Below are 21,544 nucleotides of genomic sequence, written 5' to 3' on the forward strand. Positions count from 1 at the left end.
CCCGTGGAGCTAGCAGGCACAAGGGCGCTTCTTGATGAATCTGGCTCTTCTTCTCGTGTAATAGCACCACCACAAGGACGTCTGTGGATGTGCCTCCAGCAGCCATCCAATCCAAGGAGATCTACCTGGGCTGCTCTGGGGATGAACCACCTCAAAAAAAAAAGATTGCAGGCAGGCAGGCAGGCAATCATCAATAATTTACCACTCGCTTTCTGGTGCAGAGCGCAGGTGGAGGTGGGGAAAAGCGTGCCTTGGCTTGTGCATGCCATGTGCTCCTCCACCTCCACTCCCTCCATAGCTTGCTTGTGCAGGAAACAAAGAAAAGAAACCCTCCGTTCTCAAGATTCCTTCCGTCCTCGTCTCTCCTCTTCACGCGCCGGCGCCGCCCAGCAAACAACACCCAAACTCTCCTGCGCTGCATGCTCAAACCGGCCGGCCGGTGTTCAACTGAAGCTCGTCTGCTCTCCAACTCAGTTACCAGGTAACCAACTCCTATTAGCTGCATGTGATGAGTTTTTAGCGTATTTTCCTTCCATATCTCAGCTGAATTCATCAACACTTGCACATCGCATTTACCTTAGCTTGTCTTCCGTGTTGGTGGTGCGGACATCACTTCCTCCTTTCTTCAGACTTGCAGAGCTCGTCTCCCCCCTTTGCGCAACACAAAGAATAGATTGGTTAAATGGACTGACCAGTGAGGAGATCATAGTAACTGCAGAGTCCGCTGACACGCAAAAGAGGAAACACAAAAATGGGCAAGACAAGTCAGAAACGGCTTATGCGACGTCAGGGTCAGGCCAACAATATAGGCTGCATGTCCGGCCTCATCCGCATGTTCTATTCCCGCCATGACGCCAAGCTCCTCTTGGACAGGAAGCAAGGGAGCACAAGGCACACTTTCACTGGCTTTACTGGTACGCCGATCGCTTCTCCTCTTCCTCTCTAGGGGGTCCCAGCCCAGCTGCTCGATCTAGTAACAATCTTAAAACGACTAGGCTGTTCTAATGCTGCCAATTTGCCCAAGAAATTAAGACCTTCTTGTTATGATATTGCTCACCAAAGCCATAAGACATTCCAATTGCGTGGTATACACATTTGTTTGATTCATTATAATAGGCAGCTTGGTAAACTTGTTCTGCAACAGCTGCATGCATGTCAATATGATGTTAATCTATGCTGGCTTCACCCCTTTTTTCTTGTCATGGTACCAACAAATCCCTCTAAACTAGACTCTAGGACCACCTGGACTCCTGGCAAATACTAAGACATTTGAAGAAAATATCACATTTATAAACTTGGTTCCTGGTGTTTGTAATTCTAATGAATCGCCCAATATGATTGCAGGAAGAGGCCACTCGAGAAAGAATTCCAGGGATTTGGACGAGATAGATGAAGACGGCAATGTAAGCTTATGTAAGCTTTCTTTATATGCATATACATCTCTAGCAAGATGTGTTATTGTGTTCTCGAGAGTGAAAAACCATTCTGTCAAATGTTGGCTGATCAATTGTCTGCTTAATGATTTTGTTTACTCTGCCAAGATGCAGCACATGTCCAATGAGAATTAATAGCCATTCTTGATCATATGGTTGCTTGCATAATAATTTCCACCTGACGCTGATAGTGCTACTTCAGGCATATGTGTATATATATATATGTACTTTAATATAATTCTGCGAAATAGAAAAGCATGCTGGAATGATCCCACAGATTAATTCTATTTAATTAGCAGTAGAAGTGGTCAGGGGATATCCTTCGTTTATGAACTTGGATTGAGTCACCATCATGCATTCTTGAAGCAGAAAAGGCTTGGTTCAAGCTTCCAACTATTATCTGTATCAAGCCGGATTGCTCTTTGGTCATAAACTCCAGAACAACTGCTCGGCAGAAAAAACATCAATACTTAACATATTGGTATCTATATCTGTTGAACTGTAAGTTACTGCCTCAAAAGTCAAAACTAAAACAACGAAACATCGCATAAAATTGATTGCCTAATAAAATCAAGCATGCTTCACATGTACTGTAAAGCATCTAACTGGAAGTGGTCTAGTTTGCATCAACTTTCTATCATTCTATGCATTATCCCATTCCCTAATGCTTATGCTTCATATTGTAGCTTATATTCTGAATGATTGTAGATCTGCTGCTCTTATGTTTCTCAGAACATGGAGGAATGCAGTTCAAGCAAACCAACAGTCAAAAGACTTATGGAGGATGAGCTAGCAGGAAAGGTAAAACGGTTGAAGATTCCAAATGATGAGGTTCAAAGAATATTAGCTGACCTGGGACATGACGTCTGTCTGGACAAAAGATCAACACAGAACAACAAATCAAAGGGAGACCAAAATCACAGCACAAGCATCACCGTGTCTGCTCCATCTAGACGCTTGGATCCTAGTGGTTCCAACAGCATGGAAGAAGCAGAAGAGAATGAACTGGAATTTGCCTTGGCAGATTTGTTAGGACAAATCCAGAGATACCATGATGAGCAGCCGCATAAAAATTGCAGGAATAAGGGTGAGCTATGTACAGAGCTGAAGGTCTTAATCCAGAAAAAGCTTAACGAGTTAGATAATCCTCCTTGCAGTCTTGGTTATGAGCAAACTCCACAGGGTGAGGAAAAGGATACTGCTGACGGCAAACGTCTGCGTAGCAGCAGTGTAACTCGACCCAAACAATTCAGAGATACATTCGAGATGCTAAGCTCAGACACTGAACTTCTCTTCAAGATACCTGAGAAGTCGAATTCACATAATTTGGAGAGCGTTCAAAGGCACGAAAACAGACAGATAGGAACTGGGCTAGTACCCACCAAAATGCCAGAGAATACCAAAGATACTAAAAGTCCGAGTCAGCATGAGTTGGTCACCAAGACACGTGGTAGAGAGAGTAGGCATATCTTTTTCTGGAAGAAGGAAAGACCAAACAGAACGCATACTGCAGAAGGAACCAATAGTTCTCAGCCAGTTAACAAAATAGTTATACTGAAGCCAAATACAATAGGAGGGGCTAACCCTGCTGTGGCTGTTAGTTCAACTGATCAATATCCAGAATTAAGTGCAGCTGAAAGTTCAAAATTTTCAATTACTGAAGTCAGGAGGAGATTCAGAATCGTGACTAGTGAAGCTAGAAAAGGAAAACCAACAGTGTGTGAAGATGGCCTCCAAAAACATCCGCATTGGTTCAAAAAATCAGCTTTCACAATAAAAAAAGATACCAGACAGCTCGCTGAACAGACCTCGGAAGAGAAAGCTTTGTCTACTGGTACAAAGGATTTTAGATCTTCAAGCATGAGTAGGAAAAAACAAAGGCATGATGGACCAAGCGAAATTAACAGTAACATAATGGCATCGCCAAAGGATGAATCTGCCTTTTATGACGAGGCCAAGAAACATCTAACAGAAATTCTGAAGGACAAAAGTCAAACAGCCAAGTACCCGATACTTCAGAGAACAAGGTCCTTGGTAAGGATGCTTTCCCTCCCTCAATGCAACACACCATCACCTAGGAGTAGCCCTAGGGCAAAAGATTGCATTTACCTTTCACCTGAAGAGGCAAACATTCATGCCATATACAAGGAAAAGAGAGAAGAATTTGCAAAAGAAGAAATCCACTTGGGAAAAATTTCAGAAAGTTTTGCATGTGAAGCACAGCATAAGCAGGCTGTTCAGGAAATGCATTGCATCAATGAAGAAAGTCAAGAAACAACGCAAGACAGTAAGTAAACGCTTCCAAAAACACTAAAATAGTTGAACAACACATGGTTATTTTGTCATAAGGATAAAATATTTGCAGATGCTGAACTTGACACTCTGCTCACTGAAGAAATTGACAAATTGGATTGCATTCCAGCAGAGCATTGCAGATATAAACCATTGCAAGTATGTTCCAGCCAATACTCAAGGCTGTTCCATCTTGTTTCCATCGTTTTTCTTATCTTGATGAATTTGTGTACTAACATTGAAGGATATGGTGGAAGAAGCAGAAGCAGTCAAAGAGCATGTTGCGATGGTAACAAGCCCCCCTGGGAATGACGTGCCAGAATGCCAAGAGCCCACAACTCCCCGATCAAGTGCACCAATTGAGCTGATATCGCAATTTTCTCCTGATGGAAACCACGAAAAGCAAGAGCAACCGAGTCCAGTATCTGTTCTCTATCCATTCCTCCACGAAGATGTCGACAGTCCTAATAATGAAAACATTATAAAATGTATAACTCAATTTCAAACTTAACATTGCCATTTACATTGAAAAAAATGAGTGTTCCAAAAATCTAAATGATTTCTTTTGGTCCTCCAATGATCTGTAGGTGAATTGAACGAAGATATCTTGAGATCACAATACACCACAGCGGATGGTTCAGACCATGGGGTTTTCTGGGAGGACAAGGACGTCAGGTTAGGTTACATAGAGGAATTGCTAGAGCTGTCAGAATTATGCAGATACCAGAACTTAGAGGTATGGTATCTAGAAGACGAGTTAATCAGCCCTTGCTTGTTCGAAGAATTACATCAAGGCAATCAAATAGATGATATGAAGCTTCTCTTTGACTGCATTTGTGAAGCTGTGACAGAAGTCCAGGGTATCTACTTCAGTCCTGCATGCTTATCTCCTCTCAAACGCAACATAAGGGCACCTCCAACTGGACGAAACCTTATCTCAGAAATCAATAAGCAAGTTGAGCGCCATCTCCATTATCAATTCCCGAGCACATTAGACCAGCTAGTTATTATGGATCTTGAAGGTGGCAGTTGGATGAATCTTGGACCAGAAAGTGAAGAGATCACTGTGGTAATATGGGACTGCATACTAGATGAACTATTGGAAGAAGCTGTTTATGATTTGTGGATTTGAAGCTTCAGTCTCCTAGTCAACATTGAAGTCTCCTAACACTATCTGTATATTGTTGGCCGTGCAACAACTAGAATCATCACTCGTAAATACAAGTTACCATACTGATAATAACCTGTTTTTTGTGGCCAAATCCGGTAATTTCAACTTGGAGGACCACAGAAACAACATTGCTTGCGAATTTGAGTATAACACTTTAGGAGCCCAAGCTAGTACAGCAGAAGTCATTCTTAAATATGCCAGCAGCAGCTATCAGCTATTATGTGAAATTTTCCTGAGCAATGGATATAATTAACTTTCAACGGATTCACAGGTGATGGCTTCGCACAACAAGGCAAGTTCTTGGGGCCAAAAGCATTGCAGCATGTGGCTGATGAGAAGTCTTGTGAGTTTTATGTGTCCCATGTGTGTATTCTTGTTATTTTTTTTGGCAAAGTTAAGAACAGAGTGAGTGTGTGAGCCTGCGAGACAGAGAGGATGTGTGCTTGGTTGTGTGTACTAACTATCGTAATTCATAAATGAATGCATTTCAGTTAACCCAGATTGCACTTGAACTTTGTCAAGCTATACTTGAATTTTGTCTGCTTGAATAGCTCATTTGCTGGACTGACATGTGCAGGTTAGTAAACTTAAAGTTTCAAATTCATCAAACTGAGTGAAAGTTGTGAGAGTACATTTTCTTTCCAATCATTTGTTTTAGAGTGCGGAGTTAGCAACGTAAAGGCTAGCTACCCCAGGTACCAAGACCCAGAAAAACAGTCGAAACAATACACACAAAGTAGGATCGAACTGGAGTCTCCAGCTAGAAAGATGAAATAGTCGGCTACTTTTGTCCTTCCTGACCAAATTGTAAACAAACGATGATTTAACCTAAATGATTCATTGAGTAAGGGCAGAAGTAGTGATACTTTTCTAGTCCAAAAGAGTAAATTGTGTCATGTACATTCAGTGCAAAATAAAGGAACATACATGTACAGTTGAAAATGGCATGGTTGGTCAGTGAGACCGTTACGCTAGTGAAACAAGCAAAATCTTGGTCGTGCCTAGGAAAATTGGCATCCGTTTCGTTTGATTCATGATTGAGTACGACGAGACAAGAGGCCAGTACTGATATACTACTATACTAGCACAACAGATGCTCTCTCTTTTTCTCGAGTAAGAGAAGGAAAAAAAGGAATAGCTAGCCTGAGTCATTTTTACTGTAACCAATAAGTTTGTAGAATCTATAAAAAGCAAAAGCGCAGTTGTTGCACAGAATGAAATCCCAGTGATGATGCATGCTTCCCTCCAGCAGGCAGTAAGTGCGTCTATCACTAGTGGTCTCTCCAGGAGGAAGAAAGCACTCTATCCAAGTACTATTTGGACCAGCAGCATCTGATCCACTTCCTAGTCTGAAATTCTTTTATGCATCATGAGATCCAAGTGTGAGGCGCACTGCATGTCAATGTGACAAGCAGCACGACCGTGAAATTAGCCATTTTAAATTACTATGAAAATGAGAATAACTGGATTCAATAAACCATGACCCAATAAACCTATCTAAATAGCATACTCCTACTTTAGAATATAGCAGGCAGCATAGCATAAAAAAAGAATATATCATACATATGACAAAAGATCAACACTTTTCACCCTACTATACTTAGAAAAAAAAAAGGACTACACGTGTCCATCTATAGCTTAAGAGTACGAAGAATAGCTAAAATGCCAGATTTCGAATTGTACACATCTTATGGAGGAACGAAAGAGTATGTCTTCACTGAGTCAAAATAGTCGACCACCTATTTGTATGTATAAAAGATATGAACACTTGTATTTCAACGGTACTTATTACATAATTATAAGAAATACCATTATTTTCAGTTATTTAATTAAAGAGAAAGAAAGACTTGTTGCTGATTCATCCAACGTCACGGCGGCGGGTGACAAGCTGACGGAATAGAAAAAGAGTCAACCGCCTGGCTGAGTGGCTTCCCCTTCCTCCGTTAAGACAGACAGGCAACGGACAACGGACAACGGGGACGGAGCAGAGCAGGCAAACGGCCATCCATCCATCCATCCATCCATCCGTCTTCCTCCCGACCCAACCCGAGAGAGAGAGAGAGAGCGCGAGCGAGCGAGCGAGACGAGGCAGAGGAGGAGGCGGCAGCAGCCGCAGCATCCACGAGCGCAGCGCAGGGCCATCCCACTCCCAGTCTCCCACCCATCCACCCCCCGCAGCAAGCAGAGCAGCTGCAGCTTCCACTCCCCCACACCCCCCTGCCCTGCTTGATCCGCCCTGCCGCCAGCCTGCTCCAATCCACTCCGCCCCCAAACCCTAGCTCGAGGTCGCGCCCGCCATTAAGGTGACTTCCCTTTTCCTCCCGCCGCTTAAACCCTACTTCTGGATTTCGGATCGCGAATCCGGACGGGGCGCGCGCGGATCCCCCTCCAATCGCCAGCGAGCCGCCTCCCCTGATCCGCTTCTAGGGTTTCGCCGCCCCGCGATCTGCCGCTCCTTTCCCGCTGCTTTTTTTATTCGAATTTCCCCCCTTCTTCCCCGCTGACCTGACCTCCTCCTCCACCGTGCTGCCCTCCAGCGATCGCCCGCACTGCCCCTGCGGCGGAGCGCCCTGATCTGTGTGCTCATGTTCGGGGCACCACTCAGGTGACTTGCTGGGGGCCATGCAAAGGTACACGGGCGCCGCCGGCAATACTGCTGGCTTTAGCGGCGCCGCGCCCGGTGCCAGGGATACTGCAAGGTTGGACGGCTCACCCTTCTCCTCCTCCAACTACCCCGTCAGCTCAAGGTGACTCTCTATTCTTCCGTCCCTATTCCTCAGTACTAGGCCCTATGGTTTCAATCAAATAAGGCAATAAATGTACCTCTTATACACCTGAAACGCCACCTTAATTGTCTCATGCTCTCCATTGTGCTCTCCAACTTCCAGGAACAAACTGCCTGCATGCTGCGCTTACACTTTCCAGGCTTATTATCAACCGAATGAATGTTTATTGCCATGGAACCATACTTTATTCTATTTCGCCTGTGCATGGATGGAGCACCTCATTCATGTTTGCTGTAAGGTCAACATAAATTAGCTGCAGGGGAGCTTGTGCGGAAGCTGCTTTCACTGCTAGTCTGCCATAGTGCCATCACAACACACTTGCACAAACTGAAATAACTTGTCCTCATTGGTGTGCATCAACAGACTGTCTCCACTAGTTAGACTTGAATGTAACTGTTTTGTAAACTTCCTCTGTCTGCTGTATGATAACTAGAAGATATGTTTCTACTGCAAGATTACATATAAGCGTGCGGCATCCACTTGCTTCTTTGAGATGAGGCAATGTGGCGCAGAAGGAGCTACGAAGTAGTAGCAACCTCTCTTTCAGTATCCTGTTCTTATTCATATCTTCCTTGTGCATTTTCTCCGCACAGTGGTGAATTCTGATTTCTTTGGCTTCCTAACACCCCTGTCTTTCAGGCGGCAACAACAGCTAGCTCCGTACAAGCTGAAGTGTGACAAAGAGCCACTTAATAACAAGTATGTGCAACTTCTGGACCAAACAGTGAGAGAGCTAATGTTATTTTTTGTTTGTGTGTGCTTACCTCTGAGTGGTCATAATCTTTTTCCCCTTTTGGCCCTTCCTTTCAGATTAGACATGATTTTTGCTTGTAAAACTCATTTTCATATTGTTAGTTTATAGCTTAGATTTGTTGGTTTCTCCCATGATATGGTTTCATTTGATCTTATGTGGTACCCCTCTACATTACGACTTCTGTAGGCTTGGGCCACCTGACTTCTATCCACAGACGCCAAACTGTCCTGAAGAAACATTAACCAAAGAGTATGCACAAGCTGGGTATAAGGAGACTGTTGAAGGAATTGAGGTGCGTATGGAAACAGAAGTTGTACACAACGCATTATGGACATCAAGCTTTTTTTCACTGCTACAAATACTCTTGGGAGTTTAGACACTAAACTCTGATTCATCATTCTATGCATCTGTACTTCGCTTTCACTTCCAGAGTTTGTACATATTCCAACAATCTGTTACATTAACTTTAACTGAAATTAAATTTTCTGGGCATGATAGGAAGCTAGAGAGATTGTACTCAGCCAGATCCCGCACTTTTGCAAGCCAGATGTCGTCGTAAAATGCAAGGAGGTAAGGAAAGTCTGCCTATATCTGCTGAATTAGCTCATAAGGCAACCATGTTTTCCCGTTAGGTCGAAGAAGTTTGTTTTCCCATTGTGAATGAACCTGTTTTTCAATTTGATCCAGGATCAACTCATGATTGGTTGATTTTCATCGTGCTATTTTATGCATATCTTTTTACTAAATTTAGTTGACCAGCCCTGGAACAAACTACAGACTGCTTCCATGGCTAGCGAACCTTTTTTTAATGATGAAATGCTTGCTTGCACCAGCTGATCATAGTCAGTAGGAAGATTATACCTGTGGTACTCTGAAAGAACTTTTCACTGAAAAGCTTAGTTTTGGCAATTGGGATTCTTGTTTCTAACACAAGGCACAAGTGAGCATACTAAGGCTGCAGTGCTTGAAATGGATGATACTGCAGTAATTGCAAGGAAGCATTGCCTTGAGTTTCAATTTGCTGACTTTCTTGATCTGTTGGTTTGGTTTAATTATATGAACCGGGGGCCCTTCAAATTTTATTTTGTTCTGTCTTTCGTGTTTCTATATTCACAAGCTGTACATCCTACTGAATGTGTTGATATGATGCATAGATTTGTGCTTGGACCTAAAATTAGGTCTAGTAATTATTTTTCTCCCATATACTCTCTATCCTTTATTTTTTTTAATTTTTTTTTGGGGGGGGGTGTTCTGTTTGGTGTATGGTTTAAGCAGCTAAGGCTACAGATTGACACTTTCTGGTGTTTGTTGTTTGATGAAGGCACTAAAGAAGAGGTTAAGGGCTATCAACGAATCTCGTGCTCAAAAGAGAAAGGTATTTATGCCATCAGTCTTTTGGTGTATTTACTTAAGCGTTGCTGCCTGTAAAATCTTTCTTATCGTCTGACATTATGTCAAACATTAAAAAAAATGACGCCCTTCCTTTTTCAATAGGCTGGCCAAGTTTATGGAGTTCCTCTTTCTGGATCTCTATTGATCAAGTCTGGAGTTTACCCGGAGCAAAGGCCATGTAACGAGGACACACGCAGAAAATGGGCTGAGGTCGAGCAAACTAACCTATCATTTATTGTTATAATGTTCTGTTCAATGGGACCTTGGTAAATATTTCATGTATTGCTATCTAAATTTTCAAATTCTCAAGCTTGCCTTGGCTTTGATAGTTAGCTGTTCTGCTTCCTTTGGGATATTTGATAGTGGTGTTGTAGGTCATTAGGTCTAGAATAACATCTATGGAAATGTGACCATTCTTAGTATGGTGTTGATTTTGACATTTTAATTATGAACTGTTTTACTGGCATAGAGGGGAGCTTAGCCCTTTCCACCTCCCCTACCAAATCTCAAGAAGAGGTGCAGAATGGGTTCAAAGTCATACAGCTTGGAAGACTTAACTAATTGGGCTGAACATTTTTTTTACTTTTGTTACACCGGTGCTGCACCCATGATCTCAGCTCACTTTAAGTATTTTTTTCTCTTACATGCATCATTGCCTTGCAGGCTCTTGCTCAGCCAAACAAGCGGCTGCGTTCACTATCTGAGCATGTTCCTCATGGTTATCGTAGGAAATCACTTTTTGAAGTTCTCACTCGATATAATGTCCCATTGTTAAGGGCAACATGGTTTGTGAAAGTCACATACCTCAATCAGGTTTGCTGTCTCTTGTAACCTATCTCATCCTTTGCTAACAAATGGCGACATCATTGTGATACTGTGTATTTGATAATAGCTACAGGCCCGTCCAACACCAAACAGTATTTCAGCTGGTGCTTCTGATAATCAGCGATCTAATCAGTGGACAAAGGATGTTGTTGAATATTTACAACAGATTTTGGACGAACTTTGTTTGAAAGAGGGCACTGTTGTACCTCCATCTTTTAGAGAGCAGTCATCACCGGGACTTTCTGGAACCAATCAAATAAAAGTGAAAACTGAAGCATCCCCAGCTGGTGGAGATGGTGAAGAACCCTTGGTGCACTACAAATGGCGGTATATGGTTCGTCTCATCCAATGGCATCTCACAGAAGAATTGCTTGTTCCCTCGGTACTTATCGAATGGTTATCTAACCAACTTCAGGTAAGTTTGACAGATCAAACGGCACAATATTTTATGTTTCAGCTTCTGTCATCTATCGGAATTATTGATCTGTTTATCTACTTTGTTTAGGAGAGAGATTCAGTTGATGTTTTAGAGCTTCTTTTGCCTATTGTACTTGGTCTGGTTGACACCATTACTCTCTCACAAACATATGTGCGCATGTTCGTGGAGCTACTAATTAGACGTCTCAATGACGCTTCTGTTGTGGACAGTCCAAAAAGGCCATCAGTTTCTTCTGTTATAGCAGAGTTATTGCGATACATGGTACTAGCAGTGCCAGATACATTTGTTTCTCTGGATTGCTTTCCGCTTCCGTCATTTGTGGTTCCTGATGTATATGGTAGAGGTGCTCTGTTGAAGATAACTGGTGGTGGTGGAATTGCTAGTTCTAAGAGGCGAGATGCTTATCGCTACTTGTCTTGTGGTTATGCTGTTTGTTCAATCCAGAAACGTGCATCTGATCTTGCAACTGTGGCCAACCCTAACCTTCAAGTGCGTGGTGCAGCCAAAGTGGTACAGGCTTTGGACAAAGCTCTTGTCACAGGAAATTTGTCAATGGCATACTCTTCACTCTTTAATGATTTATCTGATGCGTTAATGGAAGAGAGATGGATTAAAGAAGTCAGCCCCTGTTTGCAGTCTTCTCTGATGTGGATTGGGACTGTTGAGCTATCCCTAATCTGTTCCATATTTTTCCTTTGTGAATGGGCGACATGTGACTACCGTGATTGCCGTGCATCTCCCTGTCAGAATGTAAAATTTACAGGAAGAAGGGATTTGTCTCAGATACATGTGGCAGTGTCTATCTTGAAGAATAAAATGGACGAGTTGAATAACTTATCTCGTTCTAAGAGTAGCAATCGCATTACCACGAATAATAATGTCAAAGGTTCTTCATTGAATGATGGTTTTTTGGTATCAGCTGCTGTCAATGATTCTTCTGGAGTAAGAAGTAATGCAAAAAATGTGGATGAGAAGAAGGATACGAACGATATCTTTGAAAGCCCTGGTCCACTGCATGATATTATCGTATGTTGGTTGGATCAGCATGAGGTTAGCAGTGTTGCAGGTTTTACACGGGTGGATGTTCTCATTGTAGAACTTATCCGCAATGGTATATTTTATCCTCAGGCTTATGTCAGGCAGCTAATTATTAGTGGAATTACTGACAAGAATGACACAATGTTGGATGTTGAAAGAAAAAGGAGGCATCACAGAACTTTAAAGCAGCTTCCAGGATCTTCTTTATTTGATATTCTTGAGGAAACTAGAACTGCTGAAGAGCAACAATTATATGAGATGATGTCAACATACTCTAGCGAGCGCCGCCTTGTTCTTTCGGAACTTTCATGTGGTCCCTCATTTTATGCAAGTAGCAGAGGTGAGCATACTTCAAGTTCCGGCATTCGGAAGCAGAATGATCATACAGTTGCATCAGGAGGTGATAAGCATGGAAGGGTGCCAGAACAAGTTGAAGATGTAAAAGCCCTAGTGTCAAGTCTGTTGAGTTTTACATATCCTCACCCAGTGGAATCAGAACCATGCCAAATCAAAACAAGCTTTCAAGAATCATCAACTTCAACCCTCTCGCAAGTTGAAATTGGAGAAGCAAAAAATGGATGCGAGGATTGTATGAGGTCCAAGGGGCAGAAATTGGATGATGGTGCCACTCCATTCCAAGGGTTTCCATTGATTCAGTCAGATGAGGAAGATATTTGGTGGGTTAGGAAAGGAACAAAGTTACATGAATCTTTCAATGTTGAACCTGCACAGAAGTCTGTTAAGCAAACTTCTAGGGGTAGGGCAAAAGTGGTTCGTAAAACACAAAGTCTTGCACAGCTTGCAGCTGCTAGAATCGAAGGTAGCCAGGGGGCGTCTACTAGTCATGTTTGTGAAAGCAAGATGAGCTGTCCCCACCATAAACCTAATAATGATGGTGACAATGCCAAAGATTTTGATCACACGAGGACGACAAATCTGACTGAAGTTGGAAAGTCACTAAAAAGACTTAGATTGATCGAAAGGCGATCTGTTTCTTTGTGGTTACTGAAATCAATAAGACAACTTGTTGAAGGAAATGAAATGACAGCTTCTAAAACTACCAATTCCATAAGCACCCTTTCCTTACAGCCTGATGATAAATCTGTATCCAAATGGAGGCTAGGTGATGAAGAATTGCTGTCAGTTCTCTATGTACTGGATACATGCTGTGATTTAGTCTCTGGTGCTAGGTTCCTTGTATGGTTGCTAGCAAAAATTCGTGGTGGATTGGGCCCCTCAGGCCAACCTGGGAGGAGTTCTATGCATTTGAGGAACAGAGAACACCAAGTTTGTCAGGTCAGCGAGGCACTTGTGTTCTCATCTCTACTTAGGTATGTTCGTCCTGATTTCTACTGTTTTCCAAAAGATTTCATGCAATGATTTGTTTAGACAAATGAGAAACATGCCATGGACAAGGGAACAAGAAAAGGACATACTATGTTTTGATCTAGTAGACATTTTGGACCATTTTTTCACGACGATACCTTTAGTAGAAAGGACTAAAAATACTATGTTCTGGTAGTATCTATAGTAAATCTAATAGTACTATTTTTGAACAGTTCTATACATAAGCTGTTAAAGTTAAGGATGTTTGATCACTCCTAAAACTTTTCATATCTCCCGAAGAGCAGGGAGTTATACCACCAGTAGGGATATCACTTGTTTCTTTGCTGTCATGTTTAAGTGTAAAATATCGTGCTTATTATGATATGAGTTAATTTGGGCCCTATCTGGAGCAGAACATGCATAGTTTTCATCCTTTGTTATCTCTTTATGTGTCCTCCAACTCAAAATCTGCTTTATGACTGGTTTAATACACAGATATGCTTTAGTTTTTAATATTTCCATATACTTGTGGGTACTTGTTTAGTGTTTCAGTTGAACATTTCTTTTTTTAAAAAAATAATAAAAAAGCATCTAACAAATAAAAATAAAACACATCTAGTATCCATCATACTTTTTGAAATTTACTTTTCAATTTTTTTGGGCTCAGATAATGTGGTCGATGTGTGGAAAGGGAAACATTCACACAGTAGGACCATGTGCATCCCCTAGTAGATTTTTATGACGTGATCATGTGAAAGGGTGGAAAGAGGGACATGCCTGACAGATTGCATCATAGATAGGTGTGGTTAAGCCATATATTACGTGATTAATTAGGAAATAAATGATAATGGATGACTGTATTAGTCTGGGATTTTAGTTAGCAGCTAGACAAGGTTGTTTGTCCATGGATTGCTATGGTTGCATTCCTATCTTCTAACATGTTGAACTTTGTCATGCAATATGGTTTTGATATCTTTAGTATGCAATGCTTGCAGGTATGAGAACATACTTCTTGCGACTGATATCTTGCCTGATTTTCTAAGTGCTTCAGTGAACAGAAATTCTGTGTCAGCAACTGCCAGGCATCCTGGTTCAGCAGCTTTTGCTTATGTCCGATACTTTTTGAAGAAATACAGAGACGTGGCTAGCGTGGCTAGGTGGGAGAAAAACTTTCGGACCACATGTGACCAGCGACTGTTAGCTGAGCTTGATAATGGGAGGTCAATTGATGGCGATTTGGTTTCATCTTCGGGGATTTCAGCAGGTGACGAGATTGATGAGCAGGTGCGCCAAAAATTGAATGGACGGAGTTCAAGACTTTTGCAGAATATGAAGGAGATAGTGCAGCGGCAAGCTGATGAGGTTCAACGCAGTTTAAAGGAAAAGAAAGTTCTTGCTGCACCCAAGAGTCCACCCTCTTTTGAGAAAGAGGATAGTTATCAGATTTCGCATGACATTGTTTTGGGTTTAGTAGAATGTATCAGGCAAAATGGGGGTGCAAATCCAGATGGAGACCTTTCAATAGTTGCTTCTGCTGTTTCTGCAGTTGTTGTGAATGCTGGGCATGTGATAGCGAAGCATTTGGATTTTGCAGGAGGCAATTATCAAGGTGTTAATTCCGTGAGTAATTCGCTAAATTTTGTTCGACACACTTTGCGTATCCACATAAATTCTCTTTGCTTACTGAAAGAATCTCTTGGGGATCGCTTCAGTCGTGTATTTGAAATAGCTCTGGCAGTTGAAGCTTCTGCAGCTGTTACAGCAGCTTTTGCTCCTGCAAAGATACACCGCAATCAGTTTCAACCTTCTCCTGAGACCCATGATGCATATGGAAATAATACAAGTGACCTCGGCAACTCAGGGAAAGGTTTTGTTGGGAGGACTGCAAAAGTAGCTGCTGCTGTTTCTGCGCTTGTTGTGGGGGCTATTGTTCATGGAGCTGTTAGCCTTGAGCGGATGGTTGCTGCTTTAAAAGTAAAAGATGGTTTGGACATTCTGCAACTCCTAAGAGGTTTGAAAACAAGTACAAACGGTGTATCCCGTCCTACTGGAACTTTCAGGATGGAGAATTCCACAGAAGTTTCGGCACATTGGTTTAGGATTCTATTGGGGAACTGCAGAACTGTCTATGATGGGCTTATTGCTGATATTCTTGGTGAATCATACATTCTTGCACTCTCAAGGTTGCAGCAGACTCTTCCGTTGAGTGTGATCTTTCCTCCAGCCTACTCAATGTTTGCAATGGTTCTTTGGAGACGATATATTTTTAGCCGTGAAGATCCACAGCTTTATCAGTCTCTATCAAACGCAATAAATGATATTACCAGACATCAGCCTTTTCGGGAGATCTGCTTCCGTAATACACATCAGCTGTATAATCTTCTGGCTTCTGATGTTGGTGATTCGGAGTTTGCAGCAATGCTTGAAAGTCATACCCCTGACAGGAATTCAAAAATATTGCCGTTTATACCTCTCCGCGCCCGGCTTTTTCTGGATGCTCTCATTGATTGCAACACACCAACAACTACTCAGGGGGATGGTGCTTCAGAACCTTGTGACCCCAAAGATAATGAGTTAAAGCTCTCAGAGAGGCTTATGCAACTACTTGATACTCTTCAGCCTGCAAAGTTCCATTGGCAATGGGTTGAAATGAGGCTTCTTTTAGATGAACAGGCTCTTATGGAAAAAGTTGCAGCAGGCAAGACAGCACTTGAATCACTTCGGTCATTGTCCCCTAACGCTGAGGGTTTTGCCCTCTCTGATAGTGAGAAAGGGTTTACTGAAGTCATTCTATCAAGGCTAATTGCTAGACCTGATGCTGCTCCTCTCTACTCAGAAGTTGTCCACCTTCTTGGAAAACTTCAGGAGTCACTTGTCATGGATGTAAAATGGATCTTACAAGGGCAAGACGCTATTCTTGGGCGCAGGTCAACAAGACAGCAGCTTGTTCATATAGCCCAACGAAAAGGGCTTTCAACAAAGGCACAAGTTTGGAAACCATGGGGTTGGTCCAGCTTGCTTAGTGATGTCATTGCTAATAAAACTGCAAAAAGGAAGTTGGAAGTCACATCAATTGAGGAAGGAGAAGTTGTGGATGACACTGTTGATGCTAAAAGGCCTAGCAAGACTTCCTCCCATAGTGTGGATAGAAGCGTTGAAGGGATTAGATCTATAAATAAATATTTAACTGAGAAAGCCCTTGCTGAGTTAGTATTGCCATGCATCGACAGAAGTTCTGCTGATATCCGTGGTATACTTTCTGGTGATTTGATCAAACAGATGGGAGCTATTAGTGAGCATATCAAAGCAATATCACGAAATGGTGCTAAACAAGCTGGTTCAGTTCCTTCAGGAAATGAGATGCCATCAAGCAAGTCCAGTGGTCGTAAAGGAATTCGAGGTGGAAGTCCAAATATTGGCAGAAGAACTCCGGTTGGTAATGATCCAAGTCCCCCTTCAGCATCCGCTCTGCGGGCGGCGTTGTGGTTACGCCTCCAATTCATCATTAGGTTGCTTCCAGTAATCATGGCAGACAGGTGAGTTTACATGCTTTGTTTATAGTTGATCTCGGCATTTGATTCTACGCGTGGTTTTGATAGTTATGCATGTACTGAGTTATAGAACTATAAATTTATGATGTTTAATATGTCTTTGAAAAATCAATGTGATCATTTGTAGTGATTCTTTCTTGTTGCTTGGCATGTAATATTGCATTTACTAGATTAGCAATGTGGTTAAGTAGTGTATTTTATCTCATTAGCCCTTTCCCGTTTGGGATAATGTATTAGTTCCCCCCCTTTTATATTTTAGGGTATTGCTGGTCCTCAAGTGAATATTGAGGTACCCTTTGATAGCAAATGATCACTCTCTTATTCTTACATATACTGACTATGGAAATTCTAGGAGCATGAGACATACACTTGCTTCTGCAATTCTGGGCCTGCTTGCAACACGCATGATTTATGAAGATGCAGATTTGCCCCTTCCTCCTACCAATGCAACTGCTTTAAGGCGGGAGGTGGATTCCTTGCTGGAGCCTCCCCTGGATGTCCTGCTTGATCGCCCTGGTGAAAGTCTTTTTGAGAGGCTGTTATGTGTTCTCCATGCACTGCTTGGCAGCTGCAAACCAAGTTGGCTGAAGTCAAGGTCAGCCTCTAAGTCAACTATTCGAACTCAGCGAGATTTCTCCGCGTTTGATAATGAAGCCGCTGAGGGCTTGCAGGTTAGTTTGTTTGTTTGAATTCATAAATGCCTGTACAAATTTTACTTTTAGACAGATGGATCTGTCTGCACAAAGTTTCTTTTCCTTTATCATTTGGTACAAGTAATTGGTTTGCACTTCATTTTTTTCCTCAAATGCTAAAAGTGATTGATTTGTACTTATCTTAGTTTACTCTTTGTTATATAGCCTGTGTCGTGATTTGCAGTCCTTGTTCTAATTTCAAGTCTCTCTTGCAGTCTGCATTGGATCACATGGAGTTGCCTGAAACAATCAGGCGGAGGATCCAAGCGGCAATGCCTATTCTGCCACCATCTCGGCACCCTTCTATACAATGCCAACCTCCTCAGTTGTCGTTGGCTGCATTAACACCACTCCAGAGCTGTACATCAAGTGCAGGTCCTCAACAGAAAAGTAGTTGTGTGAGTTGGGTGCCTACCAATGTCTCGAGCAGAAGCAAGGCGGTATTGCCTTCTCATGATCCTGAGATGGAGGTAGATCCATGGGCTTTGCTCGAAGATGGCACAAGCTGTCCCTCCACGTCATCTGGAAGCAATGGTACGAGTGGCGTGACGGGTGACCATGCTAATCTGAAAGCGTGCAGCTGGCTCAAGGGTACTGTGAGGGTGAGGAGGACAGAACTGACCTACATTGGGTCTCTAGATGATGACAGCTGATGCATATATGATTGTTTTGATGAATTGGACGCAAGGAAATTAGGTTTGATTGTTGGCACCGGACCATAGTGATGCTCTCTGACATTTGTGCTGTGTGCAAATCAAACAACAAAGAATTCGAGTCCTTTGAAGTAGTTTTGTACCACAAAGTGGAAATGGTGGCCTTATAGGTTGGTTTCGGATCGTCGCCCCCGTTTAGTTTTAGGGCTGGGCCTGCGGGTGCGACTATGTATATATAATGGAGAATATTTTTCCATTCTTGAAGCATGGCCGGAGAAGACACCCAGTGGGGAGCTGTGTAGCTTATTAAGAATTAGGAAGTGATGTAGTAGACTTTTCTTTTTGGCCAGAAGTCATGTATCTGTTTTTGTTTGAGATGTAATGAATAGCACATACAGTACATTCTTTTGCTGGCTAACGCATTGCGCATGGGGTGGGTTTGGCCAACCGAAGTGTCGTGGCAGTAGAGTGTGGAGGCTGCTGGATGACCGGCAGGGAAGACTCGTCCCCACCTGTCTGTCGGTGATGTGCATGATCCGTTCGTCCGCCACAGACAGGCCCCTCCTCCACACCAATCAATGCCCTGAAGCACCCGTCGCCGCGCAGGGGCAGGGGCAGGGGCAGGGGCATGGCGGCGCCGGCGCCCAAACCCCCGGCGAACCCCATCCGCCACCACCTCCACGTAGCCCGCTGCCTCCCCCCCGACCCCCCGCCACCGCCCACCTCCAAACCCCCCAGCCCCAACCCTCTGCTCTCCCTTCTCTCCGCGGTGCCCGACTGGGCCGACGCCGTCCAGGAGAGCCGCGTCCGCGACCGCCGCCCGCTCTACGACCACGCCTCCTGGCGCGAGCACCGCAGCTCCCGCCGCCACCTGCGCCACCTCCTCACCTCGCTCTCCTCCCGCGTCATCCTCTCCCTCGCGCCCCCGGTCTCCGCCTTGACCGCCTTCGCCGCCGCCATCGCCACCTACAACACGCTCCTCCCGGCCTACGCGCTCACCGCGTCCTCGCTGCCCTACCAGCTCACCGCGCCCGCGCTCGCGCTCCTCCTCGTCTTCCGCACCGAGGCCTCCTACGCGCGCTTCGACGAGGGCCGCAAGGCGTGGATGCGCGTGCTCGCGTGCGCCGCCGACCTCGCAGGGATGGTCATGCATCGTCCTCCTCGACAGGCTGAGGACGAGCCGCTCAGGCGCGCGCTCCTCAACTACATCCTCGCATTCCCCGTCGCGCTCAAGGTCCTGAATCAGCTACTGATCGAGTATCTCACCACTGTATAGATAAATACTGTACTACTCTCTATGCGAATGCGTGCAATGAGTATGTTGCAACTGGCTGATGTTTCAGTGTCACATCATTAGCGACTCCGACGTCAAAAGGGACCTTCAGGGCTTGCTCGCCCAAGATGACCTCAATGTTGTACTGGCATCAAAACACCGGCCCCGTTGTATTATCGAGTTCATCTCACAAAGTCTTCAGATGCTAGATCTCGACGAACAGAAGCGGAGCATCATGGTAACTATTCTACTGTATTGTTATATGGAAAATCGTCCTACTTAGTTGGTGGATCAGTGTACTGATTGAGTGGCTATCCGGTAACCTAATGCTATTTATTTTTCTTGCTTTGTAGGAGTCTAAACTGTCTTGTTTTCTTGAAGGAATCGGTGTGTGCGAGCAGCTCATTGGGATTCCTATTCCTCTCTCATACACCAGACTTACTTCGAGGTTCCTTGTTCTCTGGCATCTTACACTCCCAGTGATACTCTGGGATGAATGTAAATGGATTGTTGTTCCAGCTACCTTTATCAGTGCTGCATCACTCTTCTGCATTGAGGAAGTAAGTTTCTACTTCCATTTCAGCCTGCAAAAATCATGCTTGCATCCCAAACCGTGCGAAAATCAGAGCACTAGCAGCCATTGTACCATACCACCCTAATTTTAAATATCAATAGGCTATTTTTAGGTGTGTGCATTCTCCAACTAGTACTTCGGGCCGGGATAGCTATTTTTGTCAGTACAAAATTTAGTCATAGGTTAACTTGTAAATGATATTTTAGGTGTGTGAAGAACAAACAGCTGCAGTAGTAATTTGGGTCGACCTGGCAATCCGCATATATGTTAGGCAGTGTGGATGTTTCTGTCATGTCTACCATCAATCTTCAGAGATCCAGTAACTCTCGTACATTCCAGGTTGGTGTTCTTATTGAGGAGCCGTTCCCCATGCTAGCTCTTGATGCTCTCTGCAAGCAACTCCACGACGGCATTAAGGATATGATGGTGGTGCAGAACTCAGTTCACACACGATTAGTTGCCCAGAATAAGAGCCATGGGGGCCGCAACAGGTGCGCAGAAAATGGGTGGCCTAGCTCAAAAAGAGAAGATGCGAAGATTGATTGAGCACGCAGATCAGTGAATTACTCAAGGGTGACACTGCAAGCAATCCAGGCAACCCGACATCATTGAATTCGATCGAGAACCGGAGCCCATGGTCCTGTCCCACTTCTTCCTGGTACCGTTTGTCTACATTCTATGTGAAATCCACTCACTAGCGCATGTGTATGGATAGTTTGGGAGCTACTAGTAGTTGGGAAAGCTGGGAGTTTGGAACCGGTCTTGAGATGAGTTGAGCCGAATTATTAGAATAAAAGTGAGGAGCTGCTGCATTGTGGTTCCGTGGACCTCGAGTAGGTCCCCTGAGCAGAGCAGATTATTCTGTCTGTATAAAGAAGAACACTGATGGAGCTCCCAGATATCCTAGCTGTGTACATAGATAGTCTTTGGTGAGCTATCGCTCGATATGTATGTTTATATTAACATGATGTGCATGAATGCTGCGTCGCTCTGATTGTGGATTTCAAATGCAAATCTGCACTAACTCAGTCAGAATTGAGGTTTTGAACTGGAGGCGCTTTGGAGCTGACAGTTTCGGCCATTAATCTTATCTACCGCTAGGCTTTCTGGAATGCAGTGCCGTTTGCAGCCCTTGGCATTGTTGCAGTGCATCGTGATTTGTTTAAATGCTGCCGGGATCTCGCGTGTTATCGACTGGGCATTGTGGCCGATTGGAAGCCTGGCTCTGGCCTGACCTACCATGTCCCATGCCCCTGACCTGCTAGTGCAACTGAATAATCTCAGACTTGGAAGGGGACCCATGACCTTCCTTTGTGTCAAACTCAACTACTCAACAACCATTACA

At 43.7% G+C, this 21,544-nt stretch overlaps 3 protein-coding genes across 10 annotated transcripts; all 3 read left to right on the top strand.

The window, feature by feature from the left end:
* The first annotated feature begins 193 nt into the window (after nucleotides 1–193).
* Nucleotides 194–5,395, top strand: LOC112874238. 6 transcript variants are annotated; one of them, XM_025937450.1, is made up of 7 exons: nucleotides 195–481; nucleotides 630–914; nucleotides 1,345–1,403; nucleotides 2,142–3,720; nucleotides 3,799–3,884; nucleotides 3,970–4,213; nucleotides 4,313–5,395. In XM_025937450.1, exons 2-7 carry the CDS (start codon nucleotides 752–754, stop codon nucleotides 4,855–4,857), a joined length of 2,676 nt encoding a protein of 891 aa, XP_025793235.1. In that variant the 5' UTR covers nucleotides 195–481; nucleotides 630–751; the 3' UTR covers nucleotides 4,858–5,395. The 6 variants fall into 6 exon arrangements, with proteins under 6 accessions (XP_025793240.1, XP_025793235.1, XP_025793236.1 ...); XM_025937451.1 differs by having other exon boundaries at nucleotides 719–914; XM_025937452.1 differs by having other exon boundaries at nucleotides 196–481; nucleotides 2,166–3,720.
* A 1,542-nt stretch (nucleotides 5,396–6,937) lies between these two features.
* Nucleotides 6,938–18,770, top strand: LOC112874632 (mediator of RNA polymerase II transcription subunit 12). Of its 3 annotated transcripts, XM_025938069.1 has the most exons (13): nucleotides 6,938–7,199; nucleotides 7,434–7,643; nucleotides 8,322–8,381; nucleotides 8,623–8,728; nucleotides 8,935–9,006; nucleotides 9,758–9,811; nucleotides 9,931–10,038; nucleotides 10,492–10,641; nucleotides 10,721–11,068; nucleotides 11,159–13,461; nucleotides 14,452–16,992; nucleotides 17,360–17,678; nucleotides 17,915–18,770. In XM_025938069.1, exons 2-13 carry the CDS (start codon nucleotides 7,519–7,521, stop codon nucleotides 18,350–18,352), a joined length of 6,624 nt encoding a protein of 2,207 aa, XP_025793854.1. In that variant the 5' UTR covers nucleotides 6,938–7,199; nucleotides 7,434–7,518; the 3' UTR covers nucleotides 18,353–18,770. The 3 variants fall into 3 exon arrangements, with proteins under 3 accessions (XP_025793854.1, XP_025793853.1, XP_025793856.1); XM_025938068.1 differs by having other exon boundaries at nucleotides 6,938–7,643; XM_025938071.1 differs by having other exon boundaries at nucleotides 6,938–7,643; nucleotides 10,727–11,068.
* A 150-nt stretch (nucleotides 18,771–18,920) lies between these two features.
* LOC112874633 (UPF0187 protein At3g61320, chloroplastic-like) lies at nucleotides 18,921–21,234 on the top strand. The gene is made up of 4 exons (XM_025938072.1): nucleotides 18,921–19,586; nucleotides 19,696–19,863; nucleotides 19,979–20,185; nucleotides 20,539–21,234. Exons 1-4 carry the CDS (start codon nucleotides 18,981–18,983, stop codon nucleotides 20,743–20,745), a joined length of 1,188 nt encoding a protein of 395 aa, XP_025793857.1. The 5' UTR covers nucleotides 18,921–18,980; the 3' UTR covers nucleotides 20,746–21,234.
* Nucleotides 21,235–21,544: the final 310 nt, after the last annotated feature.

Source organism: Panicum hallii, chromosome 9, assembly GCF_002211085.1.
Source record: "Panicum hallii strain FIL2 chromosome 9, PHallii_v3.1, whole genome shotgun sequence".
Taxonomy (NCBI): Eukaryota; Viridiplantae; Streptophyta; class Magnoliopsida; order Poales; family Poaceae; genus Panicum; species Panicum hallii.

Bases quoted from the DNA above. Each gene is read 5' to 3' on its own strand.
- LOC112874238 (XM_025937450.1), top strand. From the start codon at position 752: ATGGGCAAGACAAGTCAGAAACGGCTTATGCGACGTCAGGGTCAGGCC. The intron at 915-1,344 runs GTACGCCGATCG...ATATGATTGCAG, and splicing joins CACTTTCACTGGCTTTACTG to GAAGAGGCCACTCGAGAAAG. The intron at 3,885-3,969 runs GTATGTTCCAGC...CTAACATTGAAG, and splicing joins GCAGATATAAACCATTGCAA to GATATGGTGGAAGAAGCAGA.
- LOC112874632 (XM_025938068.1), top strand. From the start codon at position 7,519: ATGCAAAGGTACACGGGCGCCGCCGGCAATACTGCTGGCTTTAGCGGC. The intron at 9,007-9,757 runs GTAAGGAAAGTC...TGTTTGATGAAG, and splicing joins TCGTCGTAAAATGCAAGGAG to GCACTAAAGAAGAGGTTAAG. The intron at 9,812-9,930 runs GTATTTATGCCA...CTTTTTCAATAG, and splicing joins CTCGTGCTCAAAAGAGAAAG to GCTGGCCAAGTTTATGGAGT.
- LOC112874633 (XM_025938072.1), top strand. From the start codon at position 18,981: ATGGCGGCGCCGGCGCCCAAACCCCCGGCGAACCCCATCCGCCACCAC. The intron at 19,864-19,978 runs GTAACTATTCTA...CTTGCTTTGTAG, and splicing joins AACAGAAGCGGAGCATCATG to GAGTCTAAACTGTCTTGTTT. The intron at 20,186-20,538 runs GTAAGTTTCTAC...CGTACATTCCAG, and splicing joins CACTCTTCTGCATTGAGGAA to GTTGGTGTTCTTATTGAGGA.